Source organism: Mustelus asterias, unplaced genomic scaffold, assembly GCF_964213995.1.
Source record: "Mustelus asterias unplaced genomic scaffold, sMusAst1.hap1.1 HAP1_SCAFFOLD_4603, whole genome shotgun sequence".
Classification (NCBI taxonomy): domain Eukaryota; kingdom Metazoa; phylum Chordata; class Chondrichthyes; order Carcharhiniformes; family Triakidae; genus Mustelus; species Mustelus asterias.
The window spans coordinates 1-15,592 of NW_027594546.1; the positions used below are offsets into that span (position 1 = coordinate 1).

The 15,592-nt window shown below is 63.1% G+C and overlaps 1 protein-coding gene across 1 annotated transcript; it reads right to left on the reverse strand.

Annotated features, from left to right (window-relative positions):
- Positions 1-2,094: 2,094 nt before the first annotated feature.
- Positions 2,095-12,468, reverse strand: LOC144491163 (sarcoplasmic/endoplasmic reticulum calcium ATPase 1-like; the record flags this gene model as incomplete). Its single annotated transcript, XM_078208839.1, has 4 exons — positions 2,095-2,297; positions 4,115-4,335; positions 8,707-9,042; positions 12,244-12,468. Coding segments are annotated over 4 exons (985 nt in total), but the record flags the coding sequence as incomplete, so codon positions are not given.
- Between the last annotated feature and the right edge of the window lie 3,124 nt (positions 12,469-15,592).

The following is a 15,592-nucleotide window of genomic DNA, read 5'->3' on the forward strand; positions in this document are numbered from 1 at the left end:
CTTCCACCCATCTTAGTGTCATCTGCGAATTTTGACACACTACACCTGGTCCCCAACTCCAAATCATCTATGTAAATCGTAAACAATTGCGGTCCCAACACTGATCCCTGAGGCACACCACTAGTCTCTGATCGCCAACCAGAAAAACACGCATTAACCCCCACTCTTTGCTTTCTGTTAGTTAACCAATCCTCTAACCATGCTAATGCATTACCCGTAACACCGTGCACCTTTATCTCATGCAGCAGTCTTTGGTGCGGCACCTTGTCAAATGCCTTCTGGAAATCCAGATACACCACATCCACAGGTTCCCCATTGTCCACTGCACATGGAATGTTCTCAAAGAATTCCACCAAATTAGTCAAACATGACCTGCTCTTCATGAACCCATGCTGCTTCTTACCAATGGGACAATTTATATCCAGATGTCTCACTATTTCTTCCTTGATGATAGATTCGAGCATTTTCCCTACTACAGAAGTTAAGCTAACCGGCCTATAGTTACCTGCCTTTTGTCTACCTCCTTTTTTAAACAGTGGTGTCACATTTGCTGTTTTCCAATCTGCGGGAACCACCCCAGAGTCCAGCGAATTTTGGTAAATTACCACTAGTGCATTTGCTATTTCTCCCGCCATCTCTTTTAGTTCCCTGGGATGCATTCCATCAGGACCAGGAGACTTGTCTACCTTTAGCCCCATTAACTTGCCCAACACTCCCTCTTTCGTGATGATGATAGTTTCTCGGTCCTCACCTGCCACAGCCTTCCTGTTATTGGCCTGTTATTTGTGTCTTCCACTGTGAAGACCGACACAAAACACCTGTTCAATGCCTCAGCCATTTTCTCATTTCCAGTTATTACATCCCCCTTCTCATCCTCGAAAGGACCAATGTTTACTTTCACCACTCTTCTTCGTTTGATATATTTTATATAGTTTAATAATATCCTTTGTTCTATAACTCTCCCCAATGCCCGACTGAGTACCTCTCGGGCTGGGTGAGGTCATACAATTCCACCTAGAAACATTGAAACTAGAAGCAGGAGGAGGCCATTCGGCCCTTCCAGCTGCTCCGCCATTCATTTTGATCACGGCTGATCATCAAATCCAATATCCTGACCCCCCCCTTCCCCCCATATCCCTCGATCCCTTTCGCCCCAAGAGCGAAATCTAATTTCTTCCTGAAATCACACAACGTTTTGGCCTCAACTACTTTCTGTGGGAGTGAATTCCACACATTCACCACCCTCTGGGTGAAGAAATTTCTCCTCACCTCAGTCCTAAAAGGTTTCCCCCTTATCCTCAAACTCTGACCCCTAGTTCTGGGCTCCCCCCACCATCGGGAACATTCTTTCTGAATCTACCCTGTCTAACCCTGTTAGAAATTTATAAGTTTCTATGAGATCTTCTCTCACTCTTCTAAACTCCAGTGAATATAATCCGAACCCACTTAGTCTCTCCTCATATGACAGACCTGCCATCCCAGGAATCAGCCTGGTAAACCTTCGCTGTTCTCCCTCTATAGCAAGGACATCCTTCCTCAGATAAGGACACCAAAACTGCCCACAATACCAACATCACTCTTATATAGGTCATGAATGTAGCCCAATCCATCACGCAAACCAGCCCCCCATCCATTGACTCTGTCTACACTTCCCGCTGCCTCGGGAAAAGCAGCCAGCATAATTAAGGACCCCACGCACCCCGGACATTCTCTCTTCCACCTTCTTCCATCGGGAAAAAGATACAAAAGTCTGAGGTCACGTTCCGACCGACTCAAGAACAGCTTCTTCCCTGCTGCTGCTGTCAGACTTTTGAATGGACCGACCTCGCATTAAGTTGATCTTTCTCTACACCCTAGCTATGACTGTAACACTACATTCTGCACCCTCTCCTTTCCTTCTCTATGAACAGTATGCTTTGTCTATAGCGTGCAAGAAACAATACTTTTCACTATGTTAATACAGGTGACAATAATAAAACCAGTCCACTCAGACATTGGGCTGTTGTGCGTTGTATATTTGATGGAATGCAGTGAGCTATTTTCACAGCTTTGTGGGGCAGTTTCCAGTGTGGACAGAGCTGATTAGACACCCACCTCCAATCACCAGATAACGGAAGAAAAGCCAGCCACTGATGAGGGGCTCCTTGGGGCTGCGAGGGGGCTTGCTCATGATGTCCAGGTCAGGAGGATTGAAGCCCAGCGCTGTGGCAGGAAGGCCGTCTGTAACCAGGTTCACCCACAGCAACTGCACTGGGATCAGAGCCTCGGGAATGCCGATGGCAGCCGTCAGGAATATACTGGCAGAGAGAAAAATCATTCATCAGACCGGGGCAGGAGGAAAAGCACTGGGCAAGAGGGGGGAGGGAGCACTGGGCAAGAGGGGGGAGGGAGGGCAGACTGGAGGCCAGTTACTCGACACAGGATTCCCAATCCCTGGCTTTACACCGGCAGGAACGTGGAGGCAAACACGACGAGGGCTCAGTGCCCATTCTGCGATGAAGGGGACTTTCGGGCAGACTGGGGCGTGGGTCCCAGCAGGCGGGGCTCGGATTCCGGGATGCGGGACCCGGATTCCGGGATGCGGGACCCGGAATCCGGGATGCGGGACCCGGATTCCGGGATGCGGGACCCGGATTCCGGGATGCGGGACCCGGTTTCCGGGATGCGGGACCCCGATTCCGGGATGCGGGACCCCGATTCCGGGATGCGGGACCCCGATTCCGGGATGCGGGACCCCGATTCCGGGATGCGGGACCCCGATTCCGGGATGCGGGACCCCGATTCCGGGATGCGGGACCCCGATTCCGGGATGCGGGACCCCGATTCCGGGATGCGGGGCTCGGATTCCGGGATGCGGGGCTCGGATTCCGGGATGCGGGACTCGGATTCCGGGATGCGGGACTCGGATACCGGGATGCGGGACTCGGATTCCGGGATGTGGAGCTGGGATTCCGGGATGCGGGGCCCGGATTCCGGGATGCGGGACTCGGATTCCGGGATGCGGGGCCCGGATTCCGGGATGTGGGGCCCGGATTCCGGGATGCGGGACTCGGATTCCGGGATGCGGGACTCGGATTCCGGGATGCGGGACTCGGATTCCGGGATGCGGGACTCGGATTCCGGGATGTGGAGCTGGGATTCCGGGATGCGGGACTCGGATTCCGGGATGTGTGGCCCGGATTCCGGGATGCGGGACTCGGATTCCGGGATGTGGGGCCTGGATTCCGGGATGCGGGACTCGGATTCCGGGATGTGGAGCTGGGATTCCGGGATGCGGGACTCGGATTCCGGGATGTGGGGCCCGGATTCCGGGATGCGGGACTCGGATTCCGGGATGCGGGACTCGGATTCCGGGATGCGGGACTCGGATTCCGGGATGCGGGACTCGGATTCCGGGATGTGTGGCCCGGATTCCGGGATGCGGGACTCGGATTCCGGGATGTGGGGCCTGGATTCCGGGATGCGGGACTCGGATTCCGGGATGTGGAGCTGGGATTCCGGGATGCGGGACCCGGATTCCGGGATGCGCGACTCGGATTCCGGGATGCGCGACTCGGATTCCGGGATGTGGAGCTGGGATTCCGGGATGTGGAGCTGGGATTCCGGGATGCGGGACTCGGATTCCGGGATGTGGGGCCCGGATTCCGGGATGCGGGACTCGGATTCCGGGATGCGGGACCCGGATTCCGGGATGCGGGACCCGGATTCCGGGACGCGGATTCCGGGATGCGGGACTCGGATTCCGGGATGCGGGACTCGGATTCCGGGATGTGGAGCTGGGATTCCGGGATGCGGGACTCGGATTCCGGGATGTGGGGCCCGGATTCCGGGATGCGGGACTCGGATTCCGGGATGTGGGGCCCGGATTCCGGGATGTGGGGCCTGGATTCCGGGATGCGGGACTCGGATTCCGGGATGTGGGGCCTGGATTCCGGGATGCGGGGCCTGGATTCCGGGATGCGGGACTCGGATTCCGGGATGTGGAGCTGGGATTCCGGGATGCGGGACCCGGATTCCGGGATGCGGGACCCGGTTTCCTGGATGCACGCCCCGGTTTCCGGGATGCGGGACCCGGATCCCGGGATGCGGGACCGGGATTCCGGGATGCACTCACCAGACCACCTCTCCGATGTTTGAGGAGATGAGGTATCGGATGAATTGCTTCATGTTGTTGTAGATGGCTCGACCCTCCTCCACAGCTGCCACAATGGTGGAAAAGTTATCATCAGCCAGCACCATCTCCGAGGCGCTCTTGGCCACCGCAGTGCCGGATCCCATGGCAATTCCGATCTCCGCCTTCTTCAGGGCAGGCGCATCGTTGACTCCATCGCCAGTCTGAGGAGGAAGCGCAGGAAAGGCGCTGAGTGACGGACCGTGCTCTCCGAGACTGCCACACACCCACCCCCAAACTCTGCACCCGCGGCACGGATCCCCAACCCTCTCCCCAAATCAACACCGTCTGGAACCAGGCGATGGGATCTCACCCTGCGGAGAACCACCCACCAGCCCCGTGACCACTCGCAACTCTTCCTCCAACCCGTCCCGCTGCCCCATCCATCCACTGTCTCTCACTCCAACACTCCCCGACACACACCCAACATTCAAACCACCAGCCCCGACACCCCTCCCTGTCTCTGTAACCTCCTCCAGCCCCGACACCCCTCCCTATCTCTGTAACCTCCTCCAGCCCCGACACCCCTCCCTATCCCTGTAACCTCCTCCAGCCCCTACACCCCTCCCTGTCTCTGTAACCTCCTCCAGTCCCTACACCCCCTCCCTATCTCTGTAACCTCCTCCAGCCCCGACACCCCTCCCTATCTCTGTAACCTCCTCCAGCCCCTACACCCCCTCCCTATCTCTGTAACCTCCTCCAGCCCCTACACCCCTCACTATCCCTGTACCCTCCTCCAGCCCTGACACCCCCTCCCTATCTCTGTAACCTCTTCCAGCCCCGACACCCCCTCCCTATCTCTGTAACCTCCTCCAGCCCCTACACCCCTCCCTATCTCTGTAACCTCCTCCAGCCCCGACACCCCTCCCTATCTCTGTAACCTCCTCCAACCCCTACACCCCTCCCTATCTCTGCAACCACCTCCAGCCCCGATACCCCCTCCCTGTCTCTGCAACCTCCACCAGCCCCTACACCCCTCCCTATCTCTGTAACCTCCTCCAGCCCCTACACCCCTCCCTATCTCTGTAACCTCCACCAGCCCCTACACCCCTCCCTATCTCTGTAACCTCCTCCAGCCTGTACACCCCTCCCTATCTCTGTAACCTCCACCAGCCCCTACACCCCTCCCTATCTCTGTAACCTCCTCCAGCCCCAACACCCCTCCCTGTCTCTGTAACCTCCTCCAGCCCCTACACCCCTCCCTATCTCTGTAACCTCCTCCAGCCCCAACACCCCTCCCTATCTCTGGAACCTCCTCCAGCCCCTACACCCCTCCCTATCTCTGTAACCTCCTCCAGCCCCTACACCCCTCCCTATCTCTGTAACCTCCTCCAGCCCTGACACACATTCCTGTCTCTGTAACCTCCTCCAGCCCCGACACCCCTCCCTGTCTCTGTAACCTCCTCCAGCCCCGACACACCTTCCTGTCTCTGTAACCTCCTCCAGCCCCGACACCCCTCCCTATCTCTGTAACCTCCTCCAGCCCCGACACCCCTCCCTGTCTCTGTAACCTCCTCCAGCCCCGACACCCCTCCCTGTCATGTAACCTCCTCCAGCCACGACACCCCTCCCTATCTCTGTAACCTCCTCCAGCCCCGACACCCCTCCCTGTCTCTGTAACCTCCTCCAGCCCCGACACCCCTCCCTATCTCTGTAACCTCCTCCAGCCCCTACACCCCTCCCTATCTCTGTAACCTCCTCCAGCCCCTACACCCCTCCCTACCTCTGTAACCCCCTCCAGCCCCTACCCCCCTCCCTATCTCTGTAACCTCCTCCAGCCCCGACACCCCTCCCTGTCTCTGTAACCTCCTCCAGACCCTACACCCCTCCCTGTCTCTGGAACCTCCTCCAGCCCCTACACCCCTACCTATCTCTGTAACCTCCTCCAGCCCCTACACCCCTCCCTATCTCTGTATCCTCCTCCAGCCCCTACACGCCTCCCTATCTCTGTATCCTCCTCCAGCCCCTGCACCCCCTCCCTATCTCTGTAACCTCCTCCAGCCCCGACACACCTCCCTGTCTCTGTAACCTCCTCCAGCCCCTACACCCCTCCCTGTCTCTGGAACCTCCTCCAGCCCCTACACCCCTCCCTATCTCTGTAACCTCCTCCAGCCCCTACACCCCTTCCTATCTCTGTATCCTCCTCCAGCCCCTACACCCCTCCCTATCGCTGTAACCTCCTCCAGCCCCTACACCCCTCCCTATCTCTGTAACCTCCTCCAGTCCCTACACCCCTCCCTATCTCTGTAACCTCCTCCAGCCCCTACACCCCTCCCTATCTCTGCAACCACCTCCAGCCCCGATACCCCCTCCCTGTCTCTGCAACCTCCACCAGCCCCTACACCCCTCCCTATCTCTGTAACCTCCACCAGCCCCTACACCCCTCCCTATCTCTGTAACCTCCTCCAGCCTGTACACCCCTCCCTATCTCTGTAACCTCCACCAGCCCCTACACCCCTCCCTATCTCTGTAACCTCCTCCAGCCCCTACACCCCTCCCTATCTCTGTAACCTCCTCCAGCCCTGACACACATTCCTGTCTCTGTAACCTCCTCCAGCCCCGACACCCCTCCCTGTCTCTGTAACCTCCTCCAGCCCCGACACACCTTCCTGTCTCTGTAACCTCCTCCAGCCCCGACACCCCTCCCTATCTCTGTAACCTCCTCCAGCCCCGACACCCCTCCCTGTCTCTGTAACCTCCTCCAGCCCCGACACCCCTCCCTGTCATGTAACCTCCTCCAGCCACGACACCCCTCCCTATCTCTGTAACCTCCTCCAGCCCCGACACCCCTCCCTGTCTCTGTAACCTCCTCCAGCCCCGACACCCCTCCCTATCTCTGTAACCTCCTCCAGCCCCTACACCCCTCCCTATCTCTGTAACCTCCTCCAGCCCCTACACCCCTCCCTATCTCTGTAACCCCCTCCAGCCCCTACCCCCCTCCCTATCTCTGTAACCTCCTCCAGCCCCGACACCCCTCCCTGTCTCTGTAACCTCCTCCAGACCCTACACCCCTCCCTGTCTCTGGAACCTCCTCCAGCCCCTACACCCCTCCCTATCTCTGTAACCTCCTCCAGCCCCTACACCCCTCCCTATCTCTGTATCCTCCTCCAGCCCCTACACCCCTCCCTATCTCTGTATCCTCCTCCAGCCCCTGCACCCCCTCCCTATCTCTGTAACCTCCTCCAGCCCCGACACACCTCCCTGTCTCTGTAACCTCCTCCAGCCCCTACACCCCTCCCTGTCTCTGGAACCTCCTCCAGCCCCTACACCCCTCCCTATCTCTGTAACCTCCTCCAGCCCCTACACCCCTCCTTATCTCTGTATCCTCCTCCAGCCCCTACACCCCTCCCTATCGCTGTAACCTCCTCCAGCCCCTACACCCCTCCCTATCTCTGTAACCCCCTCCAGCCCCTACACCCCTCCCTATCTCTGTAACCTCCTCCAGCCCCGGCACCCCTCTCTATCTCTGTAACCTCCTCCAGCCCCTACACCCCTCCCTATCTCTGTAACCTCCTCCAGCCCCTACACCCCCTCCCTATCTCTGTAACCTCCTCCAGCCCCGACACCCCCTCCCTATCTCTGTAACCTCCTCCAGTCCCTGCAACCCTCCCTATCTCTGTAACCTCCTCCAGTCCCTACACCCCTCCCTATCTCTGTAACCTCCTCCAGCCCCTACACCCCTCCCTATCTCTGTAACCTCCTCCAGCCCCTACACACCTCCCCCGCCTCCCGAGCCTCGGCTACCCCCACTCTCTCCCCCCGGACGCACGGCGCTCTTCCTGGAGCCCCTGCTCTCTCTCCCCAGACACCCGACCCCCCTGGAACACCCGCTCTCCCCCCTCCCCTCGGACACCCCGCTCTCTCCCCCTTCCCCTGGCCTCCCTGCTCTCCCAGCTGGCCACCACCCCCACCTCTCTCCCCCCACTCCTCCCCCCACCCCGCTCTCTCCAGGGGCCCTCCACGCTCTCCCCCAGACACCCCGCTCTCCCTCCCTGCTCTCCCCGCCGCCCCCCGCCCCCCCCCGACCCGCCCGCTCTCCCCCTGAGGCCCCCTGCGCTCTCCTCCCAGACCCCGCCCCGCCCTCCCCCCTGGATCACTCCCCCCACCCCCGCTCTCCCCCTGCGCTCTCCTCCCAGACCCCGCACCGCCCTCCCCCACCCCCGCTCTCCCCCTGCGCTCTCCTCCCAGACCCCGCCCCGCCCTCCCCCTGGATCACCCCCCCCCACCCCCGCTCTCCCTGCACTCTCCTCCCAGACCCCGCCCCGCCCTCCCCCTGGATCACTCCCCCCCCACCCCCGCTCTCCCCCTGCGCTCTCCTCCCAGACCCCGCCCCCCCCACCCCCGCTCTCCCCCCCAGCTCTCCTCCCAGACCCCGCCCCGCCCTCCCCCACCCCCGCTCTCCCCCCCAGCTCTCCTCCCAGACCCCGCCCCGCCCTCCCCCACCCCCGCTCTCCCCCCCCACCCCCGCTCTCCCCCTGCGCTCTCCTCCCAGACCCCGCCCCGCCCTCCCCCTGGATCTCCCCCCCAGCTCTCACCATGGCGGTCACCTCGTCCATGGACTGGAGGAACTCGATGATTTTGGATTTGTGAGAGGGTTCCACGCGGGCAAAGCAGCGAGCGTTCTGTACAGCCTCACGCTGCGCCGCCAGGCTCAGCTCATCAAACTCACGGCCAGTGAAGGCCCTGAGGCCCACCTCCTCGTCAGGCCCAAAGATACCAATCAGCCGGCAGATGGCCACGGCGGTGCCCTTGTTGTCCCCGGTGATCATGATGACGTGGATTCCTGCTTGGCGACACAGCCGGATCGAATCCAACACCTCGTTCCGCGGAGGGTCCAGCATTCCCACACAGCCCACAAAGGTCAGGTCCACCTGGACGGACAGGCAGAGAGAGAGAATATCAGGGAGAGGGAGAGGGAGACAGAGAGAGGGAGACAGAGAGGGAGACAGAGAGAGAGAGACAGAGAGAGAGAGGACAGAGAGAGAGAGACAGAGAGAGAGAGACAGAGAGAGAGAGACAGAGAGAGAGAGACAGAGAGAGAGAGACAGAGAGAGAGAGAGAGAGAGAGAGACAGAGAGAGAGAGACAGAGAGAGAGAGACAGAGAGAGAGAGACAGAGAGAGAGAGACAGAGAGAGAGAGACAGAGAGAGAGAGACAGAGAGAGAGACAGAGAGAGAGACAGAGAGAGAGACAGAGAGAGAGACAGAGAGAGAGACAGAGAGAGAGACAGAGAGAGAGACAGAGAGAGAGACAGAGAGAGAGACAGAGAGAGAGACAGAGAGAGAGACAGAGAGAGAGACAGAGAGAGAGACAGAGAGAGAGACAGAGAGAGAGACAGAGAGAGAGACAGAGAGAGAGACAGAGAGAGAGACAGAGAGAGAGACAGAGAGAGAGACCCCGGTGCCGCTCTCAGTCACACCCGGTGCCGCTCTCAGTCACACCCGGTGCCGCTCTCAGTCACACCCGGTGCCGCTCTCAGTCACACCCGGTGCCGCTCTCAGTCACACCCGGGTGCCGCTCTCAGTCACACCCGGTGCCGCTCTCAGTCACACCCGGTGCCGCTCTCAGTCACACCCGGTGCCGCTCTCAGTCACACCCGGTGCCGCTCTCAGTCACACCCGGTGCCGCTCTCAGTCACACCCGGTGCCGCTCTCAGTCACACCCGGTGCCGCTCTCAGTCACACCCGGTGCCGCTCTCAGTCACACCCGGTGCCGCTCTCAGTCACACCCGGTGCCGCTCTCAGTCACACCCGGTGCCGCTCTCAGTCACACCCGGTGCCGCTCTCAGTCACACCCGGTGCCGCTCTCAGTCACACCCGGTGCCGCTCTCAGTCACACCCGGTGCCGCTCTCAGTCACACCCGGTGCCGCTCTCAGTCACACCCGGTGCCGCTCTCAGTCACACCCGGTGCCGCTCTCAGTCACACCCGGTGCCGCTCTCAGTCACACCCGGTGCCGCTCTCAGTCACACCCGGTGCCGCTCTCAGTCACACCCGGTGCCGCTCTCAGTCACACCCGGTGCCGCTCTCAGTCACACCCGGTGCCGCTCTCAGTCACACCCGGTGCCGCTCTCAGTCACACCCGGTGCCGCTCTCAGTCACACCCGGTGCCGCTCTCAGTCACACCCGGTGCCGCTCTCAGTCACACCCGGTGCCGCTCTCAGTCACACCCGGTGCCGCTCTCAGTCACACCCGGTGCCGCTCTCAGTCACACCCGGTGCCGCTCTCAGTCACACCCGGTGCCGCTCTCAGTCACACCCGGTGCCGCTCTCAGTCACACCCGGTGCCGCTCTCAGTCACACCCGGTGCCGCTCTCAGTCACACCCGGTGCCGCTCTCAGTCACACCCGGTGCCGCTCTCAGTCACACCCGGTGCCGCTCTCAGTCACACCCGGCAGTCACACCGGTGGCGCTCTCAGTCACACCCGGTGCCGCTCTCAGTCACACCCGGTGCCGCTCTCAGTCACACCCGGTGATGCAGTAGTCCGCTCTCAGTCACACCCGGTGCCGCTCTCAGTCACACCCGGTGCCGCTCTCAGTCACACCCGGTGCCGCTCTCAGTCACACCCGGTGCCGCTCTCAGTCACACCCGGTGCCGCTCTCAGTCACACCCGGTGCCGCTCTCAGTCACACCCGGTGCCGCTCTCAGTCACACCCGGTGCCGCTCTCAGTCACACCCGGTGCCGCTCTCAGTCACACCCGGTGCCGCTCTCAGTCACACCCGGTGCCGCTCTCAGTCACACCCGGTGCCGCTCTCAGTCACACCCGGTGCCGCTCTCAGTCACACCCGGTGCCGCTCTCAGTCACACCCGGTGCCGCTCTCAGTCACACCCGGTGCCGCTCTCAGTCACACCCGGTGCCGCTCTCAGTCACACCCGGTGCCGCTCTCAGTCACACCCGGTGCCGCTCTCAGTCACACCCGGTGCCGCTCTCAGTCACACCCGGTGCCGCTCTCAGTCACACCCGGTGCCGCTCTCAGTCACACCCGGTGCCGCTCTCAGTCACACCCGGTGCCGCTCTCAGTCACACCCGGTGCCGCTCTCAGTCACACCCGGTGCCGCTCTCAGTCACACCCGGTGCCGCTCTCAGTCACACCCGGTGCCGCTCTCAGTCACACCCGGTGCCGCTCTCAGTCACACCCGGTGCCGCTCTCAGTCACACCCGGTGCCGCTCTCAGTCACACCCGGTGCCGCTCTCAGTCACACCCGGTGCCGCTCTCAGTCACACCCGGTGCCGCTCTCAGTCACACCCGGTGCCGCTCTCAGTCACACCCGGTGCCGCTCTCAGTCACACCCGGTGCCGCTCTCAGTCACACCCAGTGCCGCTCTCAGTCACACCCAGTGCCGCTCTCAGTCACACCCAGTGCCGCTCTCAGTCACACCCAGTGCCGCTCTCAGTCACACCCAGTGCCGCTCTCAGTCACACCCAGTGCCGCTCTCAGTCACACCCAGTGCCGCTCTCAGTCACACCCAGTGCCGCTCTCAGTCACACCCAGTGCCGCTCTCAGTCACACCCAGTGCCGCTCTCAGTCACACCCAGTGCCGCTCTCAGTCACACCCGGTGCCGCTCTCAGTCACACCCGGTGCCGCTCTCAGTCACACCCGGTGCCGCTCTCAGTCACACCCGGTGCCGCTCTCAGTCACACCCGGTGCCGCTCTCAGTCACACCCGGTGCCGCTCTCAGTCACACCCGGTGCCGCTCTCAGTCACACCCAGTGCCGCTCTCAGTCACACCCGGTGTCGCTCTCAGTCACACCCGGTGTCGCTCTCAGTCACACCCGGTGCCGCTCTCAGTCACACCCGGTGCCGCTCTCAGTCACACCCGGTGCCGCTCTCAGTCACACCCGGTGCCGCTCTCAGTCACACCCGGTGCCGCTCTCAGTCACACCCGGTGCCGCTCTCAGTCACACCCGGTGCCGCTCTCAGTCACACCCGGTGCCGCTCTCAGTCACACCCGGTGCCGCTCTCAGTCACACCCAGTGCCGCTCTCAGTCACACCCAGTGCCGCTCTCAGTCACACCCAGTGCCAGATGTCTGCTGTCCCCAGGCACACCCTCACTCAGCCACATCACTCACCTCGTACTGGGCGAACAGGCTGGGCTCCTCCAGTTTGAGCTGCTCCTTTTTGAGCGGGTGGTCGCGTGTGGCCAAGGCCAGGCAGCGCAGAGTGTCCCGGCCCGTCCCCCACTCCCGAATCACCCCCAGAAGCTGCTCCTTCAGCGCTGCCGTCAGGGGGAACTTCTCAGAGCCCACACGGATATAGCGGCATCGCTCTATCACCCCCTCCGGGGCTCCCTGCAGAGAGAGAGAGATAGAGAGTCAGAGAGAGAGACAGAGAGGCAGAGAGAGAGACAGAGAGGCAGAGAGAGAGACAGAGAGTCAGAGAGAGAGTCAGAGAGAGAGACAGAGAGAGAGACAGAGAGAGAGACAGAGAGAGAGACAGAGAGAGAGACAGAGAGAGAGACAGAGAGTCAGAGAGAGAGACAGAGAGGCAGAGAGAGAGACAGAGAGAGAGACAGAGAGAGAGACAGAGAGAGACAGAGAGAGAGACAGAGAGACAGAGAGAGAGACAGAGAGTCAGAGAGAGAGACAGAGAGTCAGAGAGAGAGACAGAGAGGCAGAGAGAGAGACAGAGAGAGACAGAGAGGCAGAGAGAGACAGAGAGGCAGAGAGAGAGAGAGAGGCAGAGAGAGAGACAGAGAGTCAGAGAGAGAGACAGAGAGTCAGAGAGAGAGACAGAGAGTCAGAGAGAGAGACAGAGAGGCAGAGAGAGAGACAGAGAGGCAGAGAGAGACAGAGAGAGACAAAGAGGCAGAGAGAGACAGAGAGAGAGACAGAGAGGCAGAGAGAGAGAGACAGAGAGAGACAGAGAGGCAGAGAGAGACAGAGAGGCAGAGAGAGACAGAGAGGCAGAGAGAGACAGAGAGGCGAGAGAGAGAGACAGAGAGGCAGAGAGAGACAGAGAGGCAGAGAGAGACAGAGAGGCAGAGAGAGACAGAGAGTCAGAGAGAGAGACAGAGAGGCAGAGAGAGAGACAGAGAGGCAGAGAGAGAGAGACAGAGAGAGACAGAGAGGCAGAGAGAGACAGAGAGGCAGAGAGAGACAGAGAGGCAGAGAGAGACAGAGAGGCAGAGAGAGACAGAGAGGCAGAGAGAGACAGAGAGGCAGAGAGAGACAGAGAGGCAGAGAGAGACAGAGAGGCAGAGAGAGACAGAGAGGCAGAGAGAGACAGAGAGGCAGAGAGAGAGAGACACAGAGAGAGACACAGAGAGAGAGAGAGAGACACAGAGTCAGAGGAGAGCGGGTGGGGAGACCGGAGGGGGGGGGGGAGGGGGGAGACAGAGGGGGGGGGGGGAGAGACGGGGGGGGGGGGGAGACGGGGGGGGGGGAGAGACGGGGGGGGGGAGAAGACGGGGGGGGGGGAGAAGACGGGGGGGGGGAGAAGACGGGGGGGGGGGAGAAGACGGGGGGGGGGGAGAAGACGGGGGGGGGGGAGAAGACGGGGGGGGGGAGAAGACGGGGGGGGGGGAGAAGACGGGGGGGGGGGAGAAGACGGGGGGGGGGAGAAGACGGGGGGGGGGAGAAGACGGGGGGGGGGAGAAGACGGGGGGGGGGAGAAGACGGGGGGGGGGGAGAAGACGGGGGGGGGGGAGAAGACGGGGGGGGGGGAGAAGACGGGGGGGGGGGAGAAGACGGGGGGGGGGGAGAAGACGGGGGGGGGGGAGAAGACGGGGGGGGGGAGAAGACGGGGGGGGAGAAGACGGGGGGGGGGAGAAGACGGGGGGGGGAGAAGACGGGGGGGGGGAGAAGACGGGGGGGGGGAGAAGACGGGGGGGGGGAGACAGGGGGGGGGGAGACAGGGGGGGGGGAGACAGGGGGGGGAGACGGGGGGGAGACGGGGGGGGGGAGACGGGGGGGGGGGGGGGGAGACGGGGGGGGGGGGGGAGACGGGGGGGGGGAGACAGGGGGGGGAGAGACAGGGGGGGGAGAGACAGGGGGGGGGAGAGACAGGGGGGGGGGGGAGACAGGGGGGGGGGGAGACAGGGGGGGGGGGAGACAGGGGGGGGGGAGACAGGGGGGGGGGAGACGGGGGGGGGGAGACAGGGGGGGGGAGACAGGGGGGGGGGAGACAGGGGGGGGGAGACAGGGGGGGGGGAGACAGGGGGGGGGGAGACAGGGGGGGGGGAGACAGGGGGGGGGGAGACAGGGGGGGGGAGACAGGGGGGGGGAGACAGGGGGGGGAGACAGGGGGGGGGAGACAGGGGGGGGGAGACAGGGGGGGGGGAGACAGGGGGGGGGGAGACAGGGGGGGGGAGAGACAGGGGGGGGGAGAGACAGGGGGGGGGGGAGACAGGGGGGGGGGGAGACAGGGGGGGGGGGGAGACAGGGGGGGGGGGGAGACAGGGGGGGGGGGGGAGACAGGGGGGGGGGGGGGGAGACAGGGGGGGGGGAGACAGGGGGGGGGAGACAGGGGGGGGGGAGACAGGGGGGGGGGAGACAGGGGGGGGGAGACAGGGGGGGGGAGACAGGGGGGGGGAGACAGGGGGGGGGGAGACAGGGGGGGGAGACAGGGGGGGGAGACAGGGGGGGGGAGACAGGGGGGGGAGACAGGGGGGGGGAGACAGGGGGGGGAGACAGGGGGGGGAGACAGGGGGGGGAGACAGGGGGGGGAGACAGGGGGGGGAGACAGGGGGGGGGAGACAGGGGGGGGGAGACAGGGGGGGGGAGACAGGGGGGGGGAGACAGGGGGGGGAGACAGGGGGGGGGAGACAGGGGGGGGGAGACAGGGGGGGGGAGACAGGGGGGGGGGAGACAGGGGGGGGGGAGACAGGGGGGGGGAGACAGGGGGGGGAGACAGGGGGGGGGAGAGACAGGGGGGGGGAGACAGGGGGGGGGAGACAGGGGGGGGGGAGGAGACAGGGGGGGGGAGGAGACAGGGGGGGGGGAGGAGACAGGGGGGGGGGAGGAGACGGGGGGGGGGAGGAGACGGGGGGGGGGAGGAGACGGGGGGGGAGGAGACGGGGGGGGGAGAAGGGGGGGGAGGAGACAGGGGGGGGGAGGAGACAGGGGGGGGGGAGGAGACAGGGGGGGGAGGAGACAGGGGGGGGGAGGAGACAGGGGGGGGAGGAGACAGGGGGGGGGAGGAGACAGGGGGGGGGAGACAGGGGGGGGGAGACAGGGGGGGGGAGACAGGGGGGGGGAGACAGGGGGGGGGAGACAGGGGGGGGGAGACAGGGGGGGGAGACAGGGGGGGGAGACAGGGGGGGGGGAGACAGGGGGGTGGAGTCAGGGGGGTGGAGTCAGGGGGGGAGTCAGGGGGGTGGAGTCAGGGGGTGGAGTCAGGGGGTGGAGTCAGGGGGGTGAGTCAGGGGGTGGAGTCAGGGGGTGGAGTCAGGGGCTGGAGTCGGGGTGGAGTCCAGGGGGG